The sequence below is a fragment of the Lagopus leucura genome, unplaced genomic scaffold (assembly GCF_019238085.1).
Source record: "Lagopus leucura isolate 7727_CA_CO unplaced genomic scaffold, USGS_WTPT01 Super-Scaffold_100002, whole genome shotgun sequence".
Classification (NCBI taxonomy): domain Eukaryota; kingdom Metazoa; phylum Chordata; class Aves; order Galliformes; family Phasianidae; genus Lagopus; species Lagopus leucura.
The window spans coordinates 54,603,841-54,621,935 of NW_024962263.1; the positions used below are offsets into that span (position 1 = coordinate 54,603,841).

General features: G+C 40.0%; 1 protein-coding gene across 4 annotated transcripts; it reads left to right on the plus strand.

Annotated features, from left to right (window-relative positions):
• The first annotated feature begins 654 nt into the window (after positions 1–654).
• Positions 655–17,118, plus strand: UBXN2B (UBX domain protein 2B). 4 transcript variants are annotated; one of them, XM_042870234.1, is made up of 9 exons: positions 655–790; positions 1,635–1,726; positions 4,125–4,196; positions 4,359–4,518; positions 6,005–6,082; positions 10,381–10,490; positions 10,910–11,047; positions 12,795–12,956; positions 16,283–17,118. In XM_042870234.1, the coding sequence occupies exons 1-9, from the start codon at positions 668–670 to the stop codon at positions 16,443–16,445; spliced, it is 1,098 nt and encodes a 365-aa protein (XP_042726168.1). In that variant the 5' UTR covers positions 655–667; the 3' UTR covers positions 16,446–17,118. The 4 variants fall into 4 exon arrangements, with proteins under 4 accessions (XP_042726168.1, XP_042726170.1, XP_042726169.1 ...); XM_042870237.1 differs by lacking the exon at positions 655–790 and adding an exon at positions 2,032–2,151 and having other exon boundaries at positions 1,641–1,726; XM_042870236.1 differs by lacking the exon at positions 12,795–12,956.
• The last annotated feature ends 977 nt before the right edge of the window (positions 17,119–18,095 follow it).

Consider the following 18,095-nt stretch of genomic DNA (forward strand, 5'->3'; position numbering starts at 1 on the left):
TTGTGTTCATGCTGTTTGAATTCCTAACGAATCCTTGAACATGAACACAGAATCACAGAATGGCCAGGGTTGGAAGGGACCTCAAGGATCATGCATCTCCAACCCCCTGCCACATGCAGGGCCACCAACCTCCACATTCAATACCAGACCAGGCTGCCCAGGGCCCCATCCAACCTGGCCTTGAACACCTCCAGGGACGGGGCATCCACAACCTCTCTGGGCAGCCTGTTCTAGCACCTCACCACTCTCTCTGTAAAGAACTTCCCCAGATATCCAACCTAAATTTTCCCTCCACCAGCTTAAAACCATTTCCCCTCGTCCTGCCCTTATCTACCCTTGTAAAGAGTTGAAGCACTGATCAAACTGTGCTCTCCTGGAAACAGCTAAACATCTGCCCACCAACGGGAAGTTGTGAAGAAAGAATTTATTTTGCTTTGCTTATGCATTCAGCTTTGCTTTGCCTCTGCAAGGAGGAGGACAGGTCACGGATAGGCACACAGACACGAAGCCGGCTGCCCAGGCTCTCTCCGATGGCGGCGAGCCTCCATCCGTCTCCACGGAAACAGCCCGGTGGGCGGGGCCGCTCCGTTGCCATGGCAACCGGAAGTGCCGCGCGGCGCCGGCCCCGCCCAAGGCGACCCGCGGGAGGGGTTGCCGCCCTCAGAAGATGGCGGACGGCGAAACATCTCCCGCTCAGCAGGAAGGGGAAATGTCGGCGGCCGGCCCGGGTGTCCGGAGGGAGCGGCAGCACCGTGGCAGCGGCCGCCCGCCCAGCGCGAGAGATTTGCAGGCGAGCGGGTGGGGAGGGGCGTCCCGGACCCTCAGCGGGGCGGAGCTTTGACTCAGGGGTGGCCGTGAGGGGGCAGGGCTGGGCGCGGGGCTCTTGGTGGGGCCGGACCCTTTAGGGCCTTTGAGTACAGGGGTGTACCTGAAGTTAGTTGGTAGTCTCTCTTTTCTGGGTCCTCCTTAGCATGTGCTTATGGTCCTTGCGCCTGCGACTTGATATCGCGTATTAAATTAAGGAAAACTTACAAAACAACGTAGTATGCTATTCAGGGCAAAAGTAAGTTGCTAAAAAATGGTGTGGTAGATGTGCCTCCCACTGTTTCCTGAAAAAGAACTTTCCATTGATATGGCAGCCCGTGTGGTAAAGTTTCTTAATAGAAATATTTGCAATGATATTTGCCAGCCAGTTAGGCTGTTTCTGTCTTAATCCCAGTACATACTTCACTTGCATTGTATTTTTCCATTTCTATGTTGTAAAATTTATTTGCTTCCCAGTTTTATCAGAGGGATTCTTAACAACTTTATTTCAGTTTATTAGCATTGAGGAGATTATGTGTAACATATATAGGTGTGTGTGTATTCTGAAACTTTAATGTAGGCTGAAGGTAACCAATGAGACTGTGGACCAAGCGCAAGCAGAGTACAAGTATCGCATCACTCTGGCATGAGCATATTGAGTATTTCTTGCTTTTTTTTCATAAAATAGAAGGGAAGCTGAATTTAGAGAATTGAGAGTTCTCATGTTGATGTCTCTAATTTTCTGATAACGTGCACATTTAGCATTAGTGTGTCTTATTTCTGTTCCATATGTATCTCTAGACCTCTAAAAAGAGTACTGTTTCCAACAGTTGGCCTTGGCAGAGTTATATGAAGATGAAGCTAAAAGGCAGTCACTGCATCCTGACAAACCAACGACAACAAAGATGAGTAACTCAAAGGGGTAAGGGACGCTTTGTTCTTCAGACATGTGTCAAATAGGTGCTGTATTAGCTAACAAAATGTTGTCGTCATAGTTACTTTGTCTTCTTTTTGTACAGACAGTGCTCTACAGCAGTTCATAGTCAAAAGTTTGGAATCCCTGTAATAATGCATAGTTCATGTCTTAGAATGCTTTTTTAGTCATACTGATCTGGGAGCTGTTGTGTTACATGCTGTTCCAAAGTGCTTTAAACCCACTTCACCTAAGATAAGATTAAGATGCTCCAAGTGAAATGCGGTGTTGCTTGTGTTTTTTTTTTTCTGCAGAGGTAGAACTCAGGTAATTGCTGTGTCAGAAAAATACTGCAGTTCTTTCCTTCTTCAGAATTCAGCAAATCAGTAGTTTGTGTGAAACTTGATGAGAGCTGCTCTGAGTCTTCTGTTTAGGTCAGTATTACTTGAGTAACTAGCCAGATAAATGAGTAGTGGGTTTATAGGAGGTGAGAGAAATTAGGATGACTTTGTAATTAAGTTGTTTGGTGGTGCTGGGTGGATAGAAGACATGTTTGTAGATGTAAAGCCAGGTTTTGCTGTCCTGTAGTGTTTTCAGTTCACATGGGGTTTGAAGATTCAATATAGCTTTAAAACTTTTATGAAGACACCTTGCCAGTTCTTAATTAATTGTTCTTTAAATTGTTCTAAAGAAGTCTTTAAATCATCACTGTCAATGATGCCATAACAAGGATTGTATTTGGCTTGTCTTTCCTTCTCTGCTGCCAATATGAATCTCTATTTCAGAAGAGGTCAAATAGCAGAAAAAGAGCTTAGTCAGCACACTACCCCTTGAGCAGATGCATTTCCGTTTGCAAATGCAGATCCTTAGGAAGAGGGAATTTAGCACCAGATGAGAAAATTGCAGAATAATAGTTTGGGTTTCTTGGATAAAACTGCCTAAGATCAGTTATGTAGAACAGAATTTATACACAAATTAAACAAACAGCTCTATTTACCAGTACCTGTCATGAAGTTGCAGCTTCCTGTTCCAGGTGAAGAAAAAGCTGCAATACAGTGTCTCAAATATTTAGTGTGACTGCTATTGGCAAGCACTTGCTCTTTGTTGGCAGTCATGCTGGAATCTGAAGTGGAAAACAGCTGCAGTTCTGCTATTTGCATGGTATCCAAAATGATATATATACCATTACATTATATAAATGTTATTATATCATTATATATATATATATATATATATATATAATTACTTCAGTTGCCTTTTAAATGAGCAGTGTTAATTATAAGGAAACATAATGCTTCTCTTGAAGTCATCTACTTGTCTGCACAGTTGCAGGTATAGAAGATGTCTGTGGGCCCTGCTGAATTATGCCATCGTGTTATATAATCTCTAGCACCTTCACCAAATTTAGGACAGTTGGCATAAAAGTACAAAGCCCAGAGTGTGTCAAAGGAAGAAAACAGAAGAGATTAAGAATAGCAGAATAACATCATGAAAGAGCTTCTAGTGCCCATGACCTAAGTTTGTAGCAATACGTTTGTTTGGTGGCTTTTTTTCTGAGAAGAAAATAAGAAGCAGAGCCTTCTTGGAGCTGTAGAATCACCTCGTTTTAACACCAGTACTTAAAAACGTGATGTCCTGCTCCACTATATTTTGATTTGAAATGTATTGTGGTGAAACGTTTCTTAAGCCTGAACTAACAAACTGCCACATAGTGGACTGTTGTGTTCTTATCCTGCCTATGAGCTCGGCTGCTTTACGCAGATCTTGCATTGATGAATTTTATTGTGAAATACTCCAGGATGAGGGTTTACATCTGTACAGCTCTTCCTGGCATATTGCAAACTAACAACGTCATTTGTCTTCTGGTAGCTTACCAACTGGTCCTTGTTCTAAGATATTATTAAATGCCAGTTTAATTCTCTTTTTAAAGTCTTTTCAACAATGCCATTCAATATGTTTCTAAGATCATGCAGGATAGAAGTGAAAACTACTACTACTTTGTTTCTGGGATAGTCATAGACAGGAATACCTAGACATCAAAGAAAGTGCCAGCAGTGGCTTCACTAGGCAACAAAATCAGCTAAAATGTGTGAAGAATTGGAAGTGAAGTTAATACTGCTAAACAGGATTCTCCAGTTGATGTTCAGCTTGTATATTACCTTTATTATCTCTGAGACTGCCAGCAGAATTCCACTTCAGGCTTACTCTGTATTAAGCATCTGTGTAACTTGGACAAACAGCTATGATGAGAAGATAAGCTTATCATCAAGGTGGATCTTCTGGAGCATTTTGTCTGGCTTAGAAATAAAATTGTCTTGTTTAAAAAATGGTAAAAACAAAAATATGTCCTTCCTTAGTTTGTGTGTGCCAGTCATCTTCATGAATGTTCTTTCATTTTTCTCAACAGTCTTAAAATAGATTCTTTTAGAAGTTTGAGAAAACCGGAGAGAAGCATGAGTGATGACAAAGAAAACCAAAGGTATTTTAAAAACAAAAACCTCATTTAACAATTGTGGAAGTACTTGTTATTTTTTCTGACATTGCTCCACCCTGTTTTTGAAAATGCATTTTTCATTGACTTACTTTCACTAATGGGAAGAGTTTTAAAGCATTGTTGCTTATGAATGTTACTATTCTAAAGATTTTATTCAGGTGACTCAGAATACAGAGGATTACAAATTTCTGGGGCTTCTAACAATCCAAGTAAAATTGTTGCTGAACTCTTCAAAGAAGCAAAAGAACACGGGGCTGTACCACTAGATGAAGCCTCAAGAGCATCTGGTGACTTCAGTAAAGCTAAGGTAAAAGTCCAAAGGTATTTTGATCTCTGTTTTCATCAGACTCTTCAAAACTCATATAATCACATGAAAGCAAATATGTCTTTCTGTGGTTTGCACATAGCAGAGGATTTGATCAATGCATTTGTGTATTATATGTGCTCGGTAGCTTGTTCTAGAAAGTGATGGGATACAATGCAATTTCAGGGAATCATAGAATCGCCAAGGTTGGAAAAGACCTCACAGGTCATCCAGTCCAACCTACCGCCAATATTTCCCCACTAAACCACGTCCTTTAGTACATCTAAATGTTTCCTGAATGCCTACAGTGATGGTGACTCAACCTCCTCCCTGAGCAGCCCATTCCAACTCCTTACCTCTTGTTCTGAGATGAAATTTTTCCTAATATCCAACCTGAACCTCCCTTGGTGCACCTTATGGCCATTCCCTCTCGTCCTATCACTAGTTACATGGGAGAAGAGGTGGACCCCCCCCTCCCCACCCCTTGCCACAACTTCCCTTCAGGAAGTTGTAGAGAGTGATAAGGTCTCCCCTGAGCCTCCTCTTCTCCAGACTGAATAATCCTGGTTTCTTCAGCTGCTTCCCATATAACTTGTGCTCCAGACCCTGCAGGGCTTTGTTGCCCTTCTCTGGACATGCTCCATGGCCTCAATGTCTTTCTTATAGTGAGGGGCCCAAAACTGAACACAGAACTCGAGGTGCAGCCTCACCAGAGTTGAGTACAGAGGGATGATCACTTCCCTGCTCCTGCTGGCTGCACTATTTCTGATACAAGTGAGGATGCCATTGGCCTTCTTGGCCACCTGGGCACACGTCTGGCTTGTTTAGCAGAGCGTTGACCAACACCCTCAGGTCCATTTCTTCCACGCAGTCTTCCAACCACTCAAGTCTGTAGTGTTGCCTGGGGTTGTTGTGGCCAAAGTGCAGGACTTGGTCTAGTTGAACTCCGTGCCATTGACCTTAGCCAGTGCCAGCTTCTCCAGGAGAATACTGTGGGAGACAGTGTCAAAGGCTTTGCTGAAGTCTAGGTAAACTACATTAGCAGCCTTTCCCTGGTCTACCAGGTGGGTCACTCGATCATTGATGGAGATGAGGTTGGTCAAGCAGAACTTTCCTTTCATGAACCCATGCTGGCTGGGCCTGATCCCTTGCTTGTCTTGCACATGTTGTGTGGGAAGTTTTGTTAAGAATCAGCTTGAACTGGGATTATTTGCTTCATTTTTTATTAAGTTGATTTTAAAAAATCATCTGCAGTCATCAAAATGTCTGGTTTGAATTACTTATGTTTGAAAAAGTGTACAGACTAGAAACTAATATTAATCCTATACAAATCACTAGATGTATACTTTCTAAACAGAAAATCTTAAATTAGAATTGTTTGCTCTTTATCATGGAGGCAAGCTTGCTGTTGTTTTTAATTGTACCTTGATAAATTTAATAAACTGTTTCAGATATATTTTCAATGAGCTTTACTTTGTCTATTTTTCAGTCATTTTCTGGTGGTGGATATAGATTGGGTGACTCGTCTCAAAAGCACTCTGAATATATATATGGAGAAAATCAAGATGTAAGTACAATTCTGAGTAGCCATAAACAGTGTCCCTGATTGTTTCCTGCCTTTACTGTGTCTACAGCTTAAAATACCAATATTACTGCAGTTATCTATGAAGAAGGACAAATATCTAAATATTAGAAATGTATTCAGTAGAAATTAATTGAAAGCATTTCCAGAGGAAAAATATTTATTTAGTAGATACCATTAAGGGCTGTGTTATGGATATGCTTGACAAGAGGACTGGGTGACCATGTGCAACTTTGGGAAATTGAGTTGCTGAGAGCATTCTGATCTCCTGAGCTGAGTTGTGAAGCGGAGGTTAGAATTAAAAGCAGAGAAGAGACCTGTAGGCATTCACAGAACTGATCTGGGTTAATTAAAATCCTTTGGTAATTAGTGATTTATAAGTAGTGTTTAATATTTTTTGCTCTGTACATATACTGGAAGTGACAGTTACTAGTAGATACCTACCACCTGACTATCTCTACCATGCTTGGTAAAATAATAATAATAAAATAATGATTTTTGGGTAGTTCGTAATTTAGAAAAGCGAGTCGTCTGTATGTTAAATGATACCACAACTTTATTTTGCCAGTTACCTTTTCCCTAGTGTTAAGACCATGCAGAGAGTTGAAATGTAGGAAAGCTGGAAAAATGAAGGATTTCTTCAAAACTGTGGGGAGTGATTGCCTTGATTATGACTTGAATGCAGTTAGCAGGGTGATAAGTTATCCATGACTTCATAGAATAGTTGAGACTGGGAATGTCTTCATTCAGGTCACCTGGTCCAAAGCTTCTGCTCAAGGAGGTACGGCTACAGCCTGTTGCCCAGGATGCCATGTTCAGGCAGCTTTTGAAGATCTCTAAGGAGGAGATTCCATAACCTCTCTAGGTGGAATGTTCTATTGCTCAGAAACCTGCAAAGTAAAGAAATGATTCCTGATGTTCAGAGCAAACCTCCTGTATTCCAGTTTGTGCCCACTGGCTCTTGTCCTGCACTGGGCACCAGCATACGCAGCCTGACTCTGTCTTATTTGCACCTTCAGGTATTTACAGACTGATGAAATCTCCCTGAGCTTTTGCTTCCTTAGGCTGAACAAGCCCAGCTCAGTTTCAGACTTTCCACATAGGAGAGGATGCTCCATTCCCTTCATCCCTGTGACCCTTTGCTGGACATTCTCCATTACATTTGTGTCTTTCTTGTACTGGGGAGCCCGTAACTGGACACAGTGCTGTAGATGTGGCCTCCCAGCCACCTGCTGGCAAAGCTTTGCCTAATACAGTCCAGGATGCCATTAGCTGCCTTTGGTGCAAGGGTGTATTGTTGGATCATGTTCTACTTGGTGTCCTCTAAGGTTCTGCCAAGCTGCTTTCCAGCTTTTGAACTTGATGAGGTTCCTGTCAGCCCTTTTTCCAGTCTGTTGAGGTGTCTGTGAATGCCAGTGTGATCCTCTGGTGTATCAGCTACTCCTCCCAGTTTTGTGTCATCTTCGAACTTGCTGAGGGTATACTCTGTTCTGTTGGTGAGATCACTAACGAAGATTCTAAGACAGGACTAAACCCACTATTGGCCTGTGGAGTACATTGTTAGTTACTAGCCTCCAATAGATTGTTCCACTCATTGCCACCTCTGGGCCTATCTGTCCAGCTAGTTTTCAGTCCAGCTCATTGTTTGCTCATCCAGCCCAAACTTTGACAGCCCCTCTGTGAGGATCTCCAGGTGGGCAATGCTGACTGTTCTCCCCTCATCTACCAGACCAGTCACTTCATTACAGAATTTGGTCAAACACAGCTTCTAGTTGGTCAGTCTGTGCTGGCTGCTCATGATGAATTTGATTTCTTTCCTATGCCTGGAAAATGATTTCCGGGTTTAGATGCTCCAGTCTCTTCCCAGGAATTGAGGGGTGAGGCTGACTAACAAGTAATCATTTGGCAAATTTGTTTCATTTCTTATGGTAAACAGGTCTTAACCAAAGACTTTTTCCCCAAAATGCATCTGAGCTACCACAGACATGCTTAAACTCTGTTCCAGATTTACTTGAGCACATTAGGATTTTGAAACCAAGCAGTTTTCTCATCCTGCCTATTAACCAGCTGAAAACGGATTTGAGCGTAGTGGCAGTTCTGTGAATGTCAGCCTTTGCTTTTTTTGATGGAAAATGCTTGAAAACAAAATTAATTCAAAATATAAAAGATAGTTAAGTTAATACCTCTGAAGTATTTATTTTTTGTTAATGGAAATTAGTTTTCTCTAGACACGATTCAAGTTCCAGACTGTCTTAAATTTTGATGCTAACTCGAGGCATGGTTATTTCTGAGAATAGATAAGCTAAAAGAATCCCTTTCTTCTTTAATAATAATATTCAGTTCACTGTGTCTTAATAGTTTTTTACATAATCTGCGTACAATTTGTGCTAGAGTTCTCTTTGCAAATTATTTTCAGTATGGTGGAAAATGCATGGTTTCCCTTTATAGCAGACTAACTAGTGGGAAAGAAGGCTCAAGTTAGACACAGTGTGCCCACCCACAGCTGAGAAAGCACTGATTTCACTACTTGAGAAACAGAGTGAGGAGGAAAAAGAAGAGTTTTGTCCATGTTTGCAGTCATCTTTTGTGTGCTTTCATGTGAGTGGCTGAAATTTATTAAACCATTCTGTTGCACAAATTATAAATAGCTGGTTTTGTAAATCCTCTCTATGCAGGTTACTCACATCTTCTCATCTTGACACTTCTTTGCTGTACTTGACACAGTTTGTGGAATAGTCTACTCTGACTCAAGATCGAATGTGGGAAAAATCAGGTCATCTTTTCTTTTAAATTATTCCTCATTTTCTTCCTTATACAGTTTAAATGCATCCTAGCTGATAATATGAAGATAGTGGAAACATCAAAAGCTTTTATTTGCCAGTTTTTCAGTCTGAGCATGAGTTCCAGTCGTCTTTTCCCTGTGTCTTAGATGCAGCTTAAATTCTTCCACTTATTAGTAAGAAAGAAACAAAGGTTATTATACTGCTAGTCTCATAATGTTTAAAAATAAACAAAACAAAACCTAAGGTGTTAGACTGGAGGACAGTCTATTCCAGGCTCTTGTTCCCACAAGCCAGCAGAAGCAGTAAGTTGGATCAGGGAGATGATCCAGGTTAAAAGCTAATCTTTTTCTCCCTTTCTCCTTGTCAGATTTATTTTGTTCAGGATCACGTCATCGTGTGAAAGTGAGGGAGAGTCAAAAATACAGTCTTCTATACCTTCCTATTCAGATGAGTGGCTACAGTTGATATTAGGCTCATCAAGACAGAAAAAAATGAGAGAAGCTAAAGTATGTGGTTTAGGTTGGGAACTTATGGCATGGCATGTGTATGGGAACTGCTGAGTCACGGCCTGAACCTCTGATTGATCACCTGAGGCGAGCCATGAGTCAGCCAGAGGAGCACAGGTGAAGGCAATTCACCTGTGCTGCCGGAAGGAGTGGAGCCAGGCTCCACCTCTCCTGGACCTATTTAAGAGCTGGCTACCAGAGGGGAAGGATCTCTTCTGGAGATCACCTCTCTTGGTGTCTTCTGGTGAGCTCAGCCGAAGGGTAAGCTCTTCCACTTATTCTCTTTTGTGATCGTTGTTTACTTTGCCTAATTCTCTTGATTATATTGTGATTATAACATCTTGATTATACAGCATGCCAGGAAGTGATGCCTTCTTTCCTCTTAAGTAATCCTTCTGCTTGTTAAGTAATAGCCTGCTCTGCTGAGCCAGAAGCACACTGCAGTGGGGTTACCATTATTTGAGATAGGGCTAGTTTTCTAAGCACAGTTTTACTGGGAAGCCTGATCTTGCTGGGATCTTGTTAGTTGCAGGAAAGAGAAGTGCAGACTTCAGAGATTTGCAGTGTCTCCAGTGATACAGGCTTTGGCTGGTGCTATGTGCAGGCAGCAAAAACAGAGGGGAGTGAAGGAAGCTGGTGTCCAGGATGCAATGCTCAGAATTTAAACAGGGTAGAGCCAGTATCAACTTTAACTGCTGTTAAACAATTTGAGGAAATAGCAATTATAGCTTTAACTGGTATATCAGCAATATTTTGTGAATGTATGCATTTATTTCTTGATTTATTAAGAAGTGTTTACTGCTTTTAGAAGTAGTTGAAACACTGTCAAGCTCATTATGAAGTCATTGCATATTATCTGTATGTCACAAATAACAGATTAATAAGAGATTCTTTATTAAAAATGTACAAATGGTCTTGGAATAAATGGTAATCTGTAGGAAACTGAAATACCTGTGTATCCTCACTTTCTGGAACTTCAATGTTTTTCCCTCAGGTTCAAATTTTGCTGAAACTGTGGAGGAACGGCTTCAGTTTAGATGACGGAGAATTGAGATCCTATTCAGACCCAATAAATGCTCAGTTTCTTGAGTCTGTTAAAAGAGGGTAAGTTAAAATAGCAATTTTATTGAGGCACATCCTTTAAGTGAAGGGAGAAAAACCTGCTTTCTCAAAATGATTGAAATTATTAAAAACTCAAGGTTTCTGCTATGTTTGCACCCATAAAATGAGTTCCGTATTTGTCATCAGATGCATTGAGTACTTCAAAATTTGAAGTTTTTTGGTTTCTTACTCATATAGGCTTAGTTCCACGTATTTTGTTAGTGATTTCTAGGCTGATCTTTTTTCTTCATTTCAATTTTTCATTTTATCTGTCATTTTGAGATGAAATCAATTTGTAAAACAATTGGGCACCTACAGCTTTTAAAGTAAGCAGAGTACAAGCATGAACTTGTGCTGTGTAAGATATTTGTGTAATTCTTCATTGCAGTAGAGCATAACTGAGGGCCTTGTTTTGAATTAAGGGAAATTCCTGTGGAACTGCAGCGACTTGTTCATGGTGGCCAGGTTAACCTGGATATGGAAGACCACCAGGAGCAGGAATATGTGAAGCCAAGACTGCGATTCAAAGCTTTCAGTGGAGAAGGGCAGAAACTCGGAAGGTAAAAATCACTGAGTTTTCTGTGTCCGTATGTCATGCCAAAAGCTGGATTGAATCAGTTAGGAGGCTTTTGGAGAACTAACCAGGTGATGAAAGCAATATGAAATCATTTTGTGCCACCTTGATTTCAAGGTCCCAGCCCTGATTTTATAGTCACTTGTAACCGTGGAAGCTTATATGTAATCTTACTAAAAGGCAAGTCTTACTTCTATGTCCTGGACCTGCTCTTAAACCTGCTAGATGTTTGTTGTATATACAAGATTTCTCTGCCTATTCTTATGTATAACTTTGTGCATATATATACATTTTTCTACCAGTGGAACTGGTACCTAATAATGCAGAAGTCATTCCTGTGTTTGGAATGTCTCCTTTGGTCAGATATGCATCATCTCTGTTCAGATTAAATTACTGTCATAGTAAACAGTTAAGTGACAATTCTGCCAGTGAGCAGGCTTTTTTACATAACAATTTTCACTTTTATAGCATCTTCTCCCACTGATTTGGTATGAGCTGTTGAGCTGTGCGTATTCCTAGGCTTCTAATTATGATTATGTCTATTCATCTGATATATTTGTTTTCCGAAGAAGATACTAACAGTATGCTGTTGTACTTAATGCTGGGGAAGAAAAGGCTGAGGGGAGACCTTATTGCTCTCTTCCAATACCTGAAAGGTGATCGCAGCGAGAGCAGGACTGGTCTCTTCTCACTGGTGGCAGGTGACAGGACGAGGGGAAATGGCCTCAAGTTGCACCACAGGAGATTTAGGTTGGATATCAGGAAAACTTCAGAAAGGGTTGTTAAGCACTGGAGTAGGCTCCCCAGGGAGGTGGTTGAGTCACCATCCATGGATGTGTTTAAAAACCGTTTGGATGTGGTGCTCAGGGACATGATGTAGCAGGGGGCTGTTAGAGTTAGGGTAGTTTGGTTAGGTTGTGGTTGGATTTGATGATCTTTAAGGTCTTCCAGCCTGAGCAATTCTATGATTCTTTGTAATTCACTAAATGCTTCTTAGCAGTTTCCAAACTATATGTATGTATCCTATGTTTGTTTTTTTTTTAAATCAGGAAATGTGCTCACAAGAAATAAAAAGGTGAGAAATAGGAGTAATGCTGCGAACAATTTTGTACAGTAGCATCTTCACCTGAGCACTTTCTTGGGCTACTTAAAGAAATACAGCACAAAAACAGGTGGAGAAGAGAGGCTGTATGTAGAAGAATGTACACACCCATTTTAGAATTTTTTTGTTTTGGTATCTTGTGCAGTCTTAGCTATTTAAGCAGTGAAAGAAAGGAGCCAAATAGTTATCTCCAATCAGATTTGTCTTATTTGTATGCTGTGCAGGACAAAGAATGCAAGCTTTCTATGCAGTGTTGCCAATTATCTGCTGATATCATTTGTGCTCTAAAAAGGTGGGGTATACCCAGAATTGTAAAACATTGCTCATGACAGCAATTTCTAAATCTCTAGTTTGGGACAGTTAGTACAATATAATGGTGTGTGATTATTCTTTTGAAATTCAGTCCATGAGTTATGACATGGGAATCCTAGTTCCAGAGACTGTCATTTCATGTTCTGTATGCATAATATTTCAGTTCAGATATTTCAGTTTGTACCTGATTACCTATTTAATAGCAGATAAAGGTAAGGATCTACGCAGTTACAGAAAAAATATATGTGGAATTCTGGTCTTTGAAAAGAAATTATATAAGTATTGTTTATTTTCTTTCGTTTTTTTTTCACTTGTCTAGTCTTACACCTGAAATAGTCAGCACACCTTCATCTCCAGAGGAGGAGGACAAATCCATTCTTAATGCACCTGTTCTGATTGATGACTCTGTTCCAGCAACTAAAATTCAAATCAGATTAGCTGATGGAAGCAGATTAATACAAAGATTTAATCAAACACACAGGTAAATTAATTTTACATCAGTAATTCTTCATCAATCAGTCCGTGATTCTGTGATTCAGTACAAGTGACAATAACTATTTTGGTAGGTTTGTGCTTTATCATCAAATGAATATCAGCAAGGCACCGAAAAGGGGAAATAAAATTCCACCAGAATATCACAGGTCTGCATTGTTTTTGTAGACAGAGATGTATTGATAAATTGACCATCAGAGCAAAACTGTAATTGAAAACACAGGATATTTGGTAATTGCAAAGTCACAAACTTTCCTGACTTGTGATGTCCTGTGACTTGTAAAGACTCAGTACCAGCCATAATGAGTGTCTGTGTAGGTATAAGATCCCCTTACTATTCCTGAGGAAGCTGACCTCTGGACAACCTTTCAGTGTAGTCATCCCAACCTGGAGCTCATTGTGGGAGAAGCCAGTGACTGACTTGGATGACTCTGTGAAGGCACTTTGTTCTGAGGTGTTATGGAGATAAGGTGTTCCACAGTATAGGCAGGGTTGCTCCTATAATCTGGAGCTCCAACTTTCTATTTCACTGTACTTGAAGCTGCCTAAACTATGACTGAATAAGATATGGTTTGTAAGTGTAGGCTGATTCCTGTAGTCAGAAGGGTATGTGGTCACACCGTACTCATTTCAGTTCTGCTGTGTGGCTGGGCTAGTGCTGACAAACAATGGATGGTTGTCTCCTAGGGATGGGCAGCATGTGAAACTTGGTGAGTGTTTAGATTCATTAGAACAGAATAGGTCAGTAAGAAGGGACATTCAAAGATCATATAGTTAAACTGCCTGACCTCTTTTGGGGCTGCCCAAAAGTTAAACACATTGTTGAAGGCATTATCCAAAAGTGTCTGGAATGCTGGAGGAGACATGGGTCATCAACAACCTCTTTAGTAAGCCTGTTCCAGTGTATGATGACCTTCACAGTGAGGAACTTTCTCCTTATGACAGGTTTGAATCTCCCCTGGCACAGCTTTGTGCTGTTCCTACAGGTCCTGTGAACGGTTACCAGGGGGAAAAGGGCCAGCAGCTGCTAATTGCTCAGTGCTCCAGTCTCTCTAAAACCCTCTGGAAGGCCTCTCATCCCTCTCAGTTTAGCATCATCAGCTAACTTCTGAGAATATACTCCAGTCCTGCATCCAGATCATTGATCAAAATGTTGAGCAGACTGTAGAATGGAGCCCTGGGGAACACCGCTGGTGACTGTCTGCCAGCTTGCAGCTCCATTCACTACAACCCTGTGCATGCTACCATCAAACCAGTTCATCAACCTGCATGGTGTGAAACTGTTTATCTCAGAATTGGTCAACTTGTCCAGAAGGATGCCATGGGGAGCAGTATGAAAGGTATTAATGAAATCCAAAAAGATTATATCCACTGGCTTCCCTTGATGAACTGGTGTTGACTATCCCTGATAGTATTTTTGTTGTTTAAGTGCCTTTCAATGTCCCATAGGACAATCTTCTCTGTAACTCTTTGGGGGACTGAGATTAGATCAATAGGTTGTAGTTTCTTGAGTCTTCTCTCATGCCCTTTTTGTCGATGGATGTAACATTGGCTAGTTTCCATTCAGCAGGGACTTCTCCTGACTTCCATGACCTCACTTAAAATTCTGAGAGAAGTCCAACTGTAACATCTAATTCCTTCAGTGCTCTGGAATGAATCCTGCCTGGCTCTGTGGGCTTAGGAATGTTGAGCTAATACAGTTGTTCCCTTACAATTCCACTGACTACAGATGTAAAGTCAGGGTCCTCCAACTCTGGGGTCCTGGCACCCCAAAATCTATCATCACTATTAAATATCGAGGTGTTAAATGCCTCTGTCTTTTCCTCCTTATTCAGTGTCCATCTGCTCCAGTCAACTTAGTAGGCTGTTGTTTGGAGCTTGCCATCACTTTTATTGACATTGTTGGGGCATTATCACAAATGGTGTTGGCCAACCTCATTTATTTGTCTAAGAGATTATTTTAGAGCAAAGTTCTGCGAAGTTATGCTTTGCACTTGCTGTTCTACGTGGCTGAGAGAACTTTGAGCAGGAGGCAGAGATTTGGGTAGTGGTTCTACCCATGCTTGACAGCAAGCAAGGCTCAAGTTAGCCCACTCCAAAATCTGCAGTGTTGTGTTAGAACACAGCTGAAACTGGGCTTGAATCTTGCCTTGAAGGTGATCTTAGTATTTTAGTGTGGACTCAGTTTCTTTGCAGAGCTGTTATATGGCTTTAAGGGTCCACCTGTTCTCTTTCTTCTTCTTCCATTTCGGTCTCAGAATAAGGCCAGAGCCAATGTGCAGCTTTCTTCACCTGACAAAATACATAGACTACAAGAAGGTAATTTTAGCTGAGGTGCCAATAGACAAGAAGTTTCAGCAATAATGTCTCATACTTAGTAGACTTGATAGTACCAGCCCAGGCTCTTCCTTCCCAGCACCAGCTGGAGAAATTACTTAACAGTATGGCTGCTAGAGAGGCTCTGTAATCATAATGTTTTATGTTCTCTGCATTGAAGGGTAGAAGTGGTAAATTCCCAGTCACATCTGTAAGAATGGCTGTGTTGACAGAAGCTTATTCAGTAATTACTAGTGTTCTCTTATTTTTGCTGATGCATGATCAAAATGGCTTCCTGAAATGCATTACTTGCATCATAAGCCTTGAAGATAGAAAGTTAAAGTCCCTGCTTATTTGGTTACAGGAAATCTACCTACTTATCGTTCAGTAGACCTTCAAAGATGTTTTATTGCTGAGTTGTTTTTATCTCTAAAAATCTTACTTTCATCCATGTCTTATAAAACGAAATTATTAAAACTAAATTGTATTTGCTATGCTGTGTCTGTTTCATGAACTGTTGTTTGCTAGTTCAATACTAAGTGAAAAGAGGGGAAACCTACTTGCTATTGAGGTGCATTAATAATTCCCCTCTGCTTTCTCATCACCATATGTTGTAAGATCTTTCCTTCCATTATTATTTTAACCTTTTTGGTGTATACTAATTAATATAGGGTTTTTGTTTGTTTTTTTTTTTTACAATTGGAATTGAAATTACTTGACTTCTTATGTTAAATATCAGTTTACAATGCACTTCTATGTTAATACTTTTATTTCTCTTATTTGAGAAAACAAGAGGCATTAAAATTAATTCTTCAGGTTTTGCCTATAAGAAGTAAAGCATTTCTAGGCTGCAACCCATAGCACTATGGATGAAATTGAAAAGTAAAACCAATAGGACATACTAAACAGTTTTTCAATCTGTTAGAAGGTTGTGTTGTCTTCAGAGATTCAGATTGGAATGGAATCATACACAGCTTTCATGTCCTATCCCTTCCACAGGATTAAAGATATTCGAGATTTCATTATCCAGTCCCGTCCAGCATTTGCAACAACTGATTTTGTTCTTGTGACGACCTTTCCAAATAAAGAGCTAACAGATGAAAGCCTGACACTACGAGAAGCAGATATACTTAACACTGTGATTCTCCAGCAATTAAAGTAATCTTAGAGTTGTTGCTAACAGAATGGAGTATGTGCTGTATTGTCATACAATGTTTTCAGTAGATGAAAAAAAAAAGGATCAATGTCTTAATTCTTCCATAGATCAGATTTTTAGGTTTCGTGTCTTCCAGCTATAGCATATCTTGTTTTAATTTCTCAGCATTGTTTAATCCCTTCTCAGTGTTAAATTGAGCTTCCCTTTGTTATTATGTTTCAAACAATGCTGTGTATGAGATATGAGCTATCAGAGTGACTCCTCAGTGTTTTATGGCGGGGGGGAGGGAGGAGAAGCATTTTTCTGGAGGGGAGAGTGTATTTAACACAGTTGGTAAGATTGCACTATGGAAATGTTTTATGCTGCACTGACAAACAGCCATGTGAAAACTTAACCTATAGGTTATGTTTACCTTCCAAGCTGTATTAACATTAAGGTATTCTGTTTGATAGGTTGATGGATAATTAATGCTGTATTATAAGTTTTGTATATTCTGTCTCGAGGATTTCATGGTGTAGTATAATTATTTATATTCTAATTCTTATGTAAATATTCTTATATTGTTGTTTTGAGAGAATTGGTGTCAGGAGATGCAAAGCTTAGCTCTTGCAGCCTATAACAGTGTTCTCATTTGTATTCTGGTTGTTCTACTTGTGCTGTAAATTAAGTATGAATTTCTTTTCTTTAGGGAAATGAGAAAGTCATTCAGTCATCTGAAGAACTGCTGTGATGTAGACTTTGTGAGGGTAGGGCTGTGGTTACTTTGAACTCGAACCCTGTGCAGCTGTGTGATTCTTCACATGAGCAGTTACTTTAAAAACTACCAAGAGGTGCACAGACACAAAAATTGTTTATTGAGTCATTTGCATGCACAGAAGTAGACATGTTAGCTGATTGTGTATTTTTGACCTGAAAGTCAGGACTTTATATTTGGAATTTTGGCTAATGACCTTTTGTAATATTCAGTGGGGATTTACTTGTGCAACTTGCATTATACACTTCCATTGGAGGTTGTATAATTAAACCTCTTAATCTTTGAAATCATATATTTTTTTTCAAGCAACGTGGTCCTACACTGCAGTATGTAAGTAGGGATCTTACACTGTGGGCAGACTGGCTGCTGTGCTTTAATAGTATGCCGATTTATAATATTTGTGGCTTTATATCAAATGAATGGATCAGACTCTGAAGGAGAGTGAATGGTCTGTATTCTTTGTACAGATATATCTATTAAAAATACTGTTTTCACTGATTATTTTATCTTGAAGACATCAACACATTTATTTATGCATAGCTTTATCTTTGGTTGATAGATTACCCTTAACCTTCAATCTCAAAGTAGAAAAAGTTTGAGTGAATTTTAAATGTGCAGTTGTATTTGAAGTCATTTGTTTTTGTAATCTGTTTGCATGATTTAATCATAAAGCATTTAATGTGCTAAGTAAATAAACTTTTACGCTGAAAGACCGTAGGCAGTTGTTGTTCTTTCCAATATATGTTGTGATGAAGTGGTGATTGTTGTGTGCCAAATATAAAAAATATTTAGGCCTAAGTGGAAAGGGATGGACACAGACGATGCATGTATCTTATATATTTATATTCTATCTATAAACGTGAGGTCAGAGTCAGTGCTGTGAAGCAGACCATGGGCAGTTT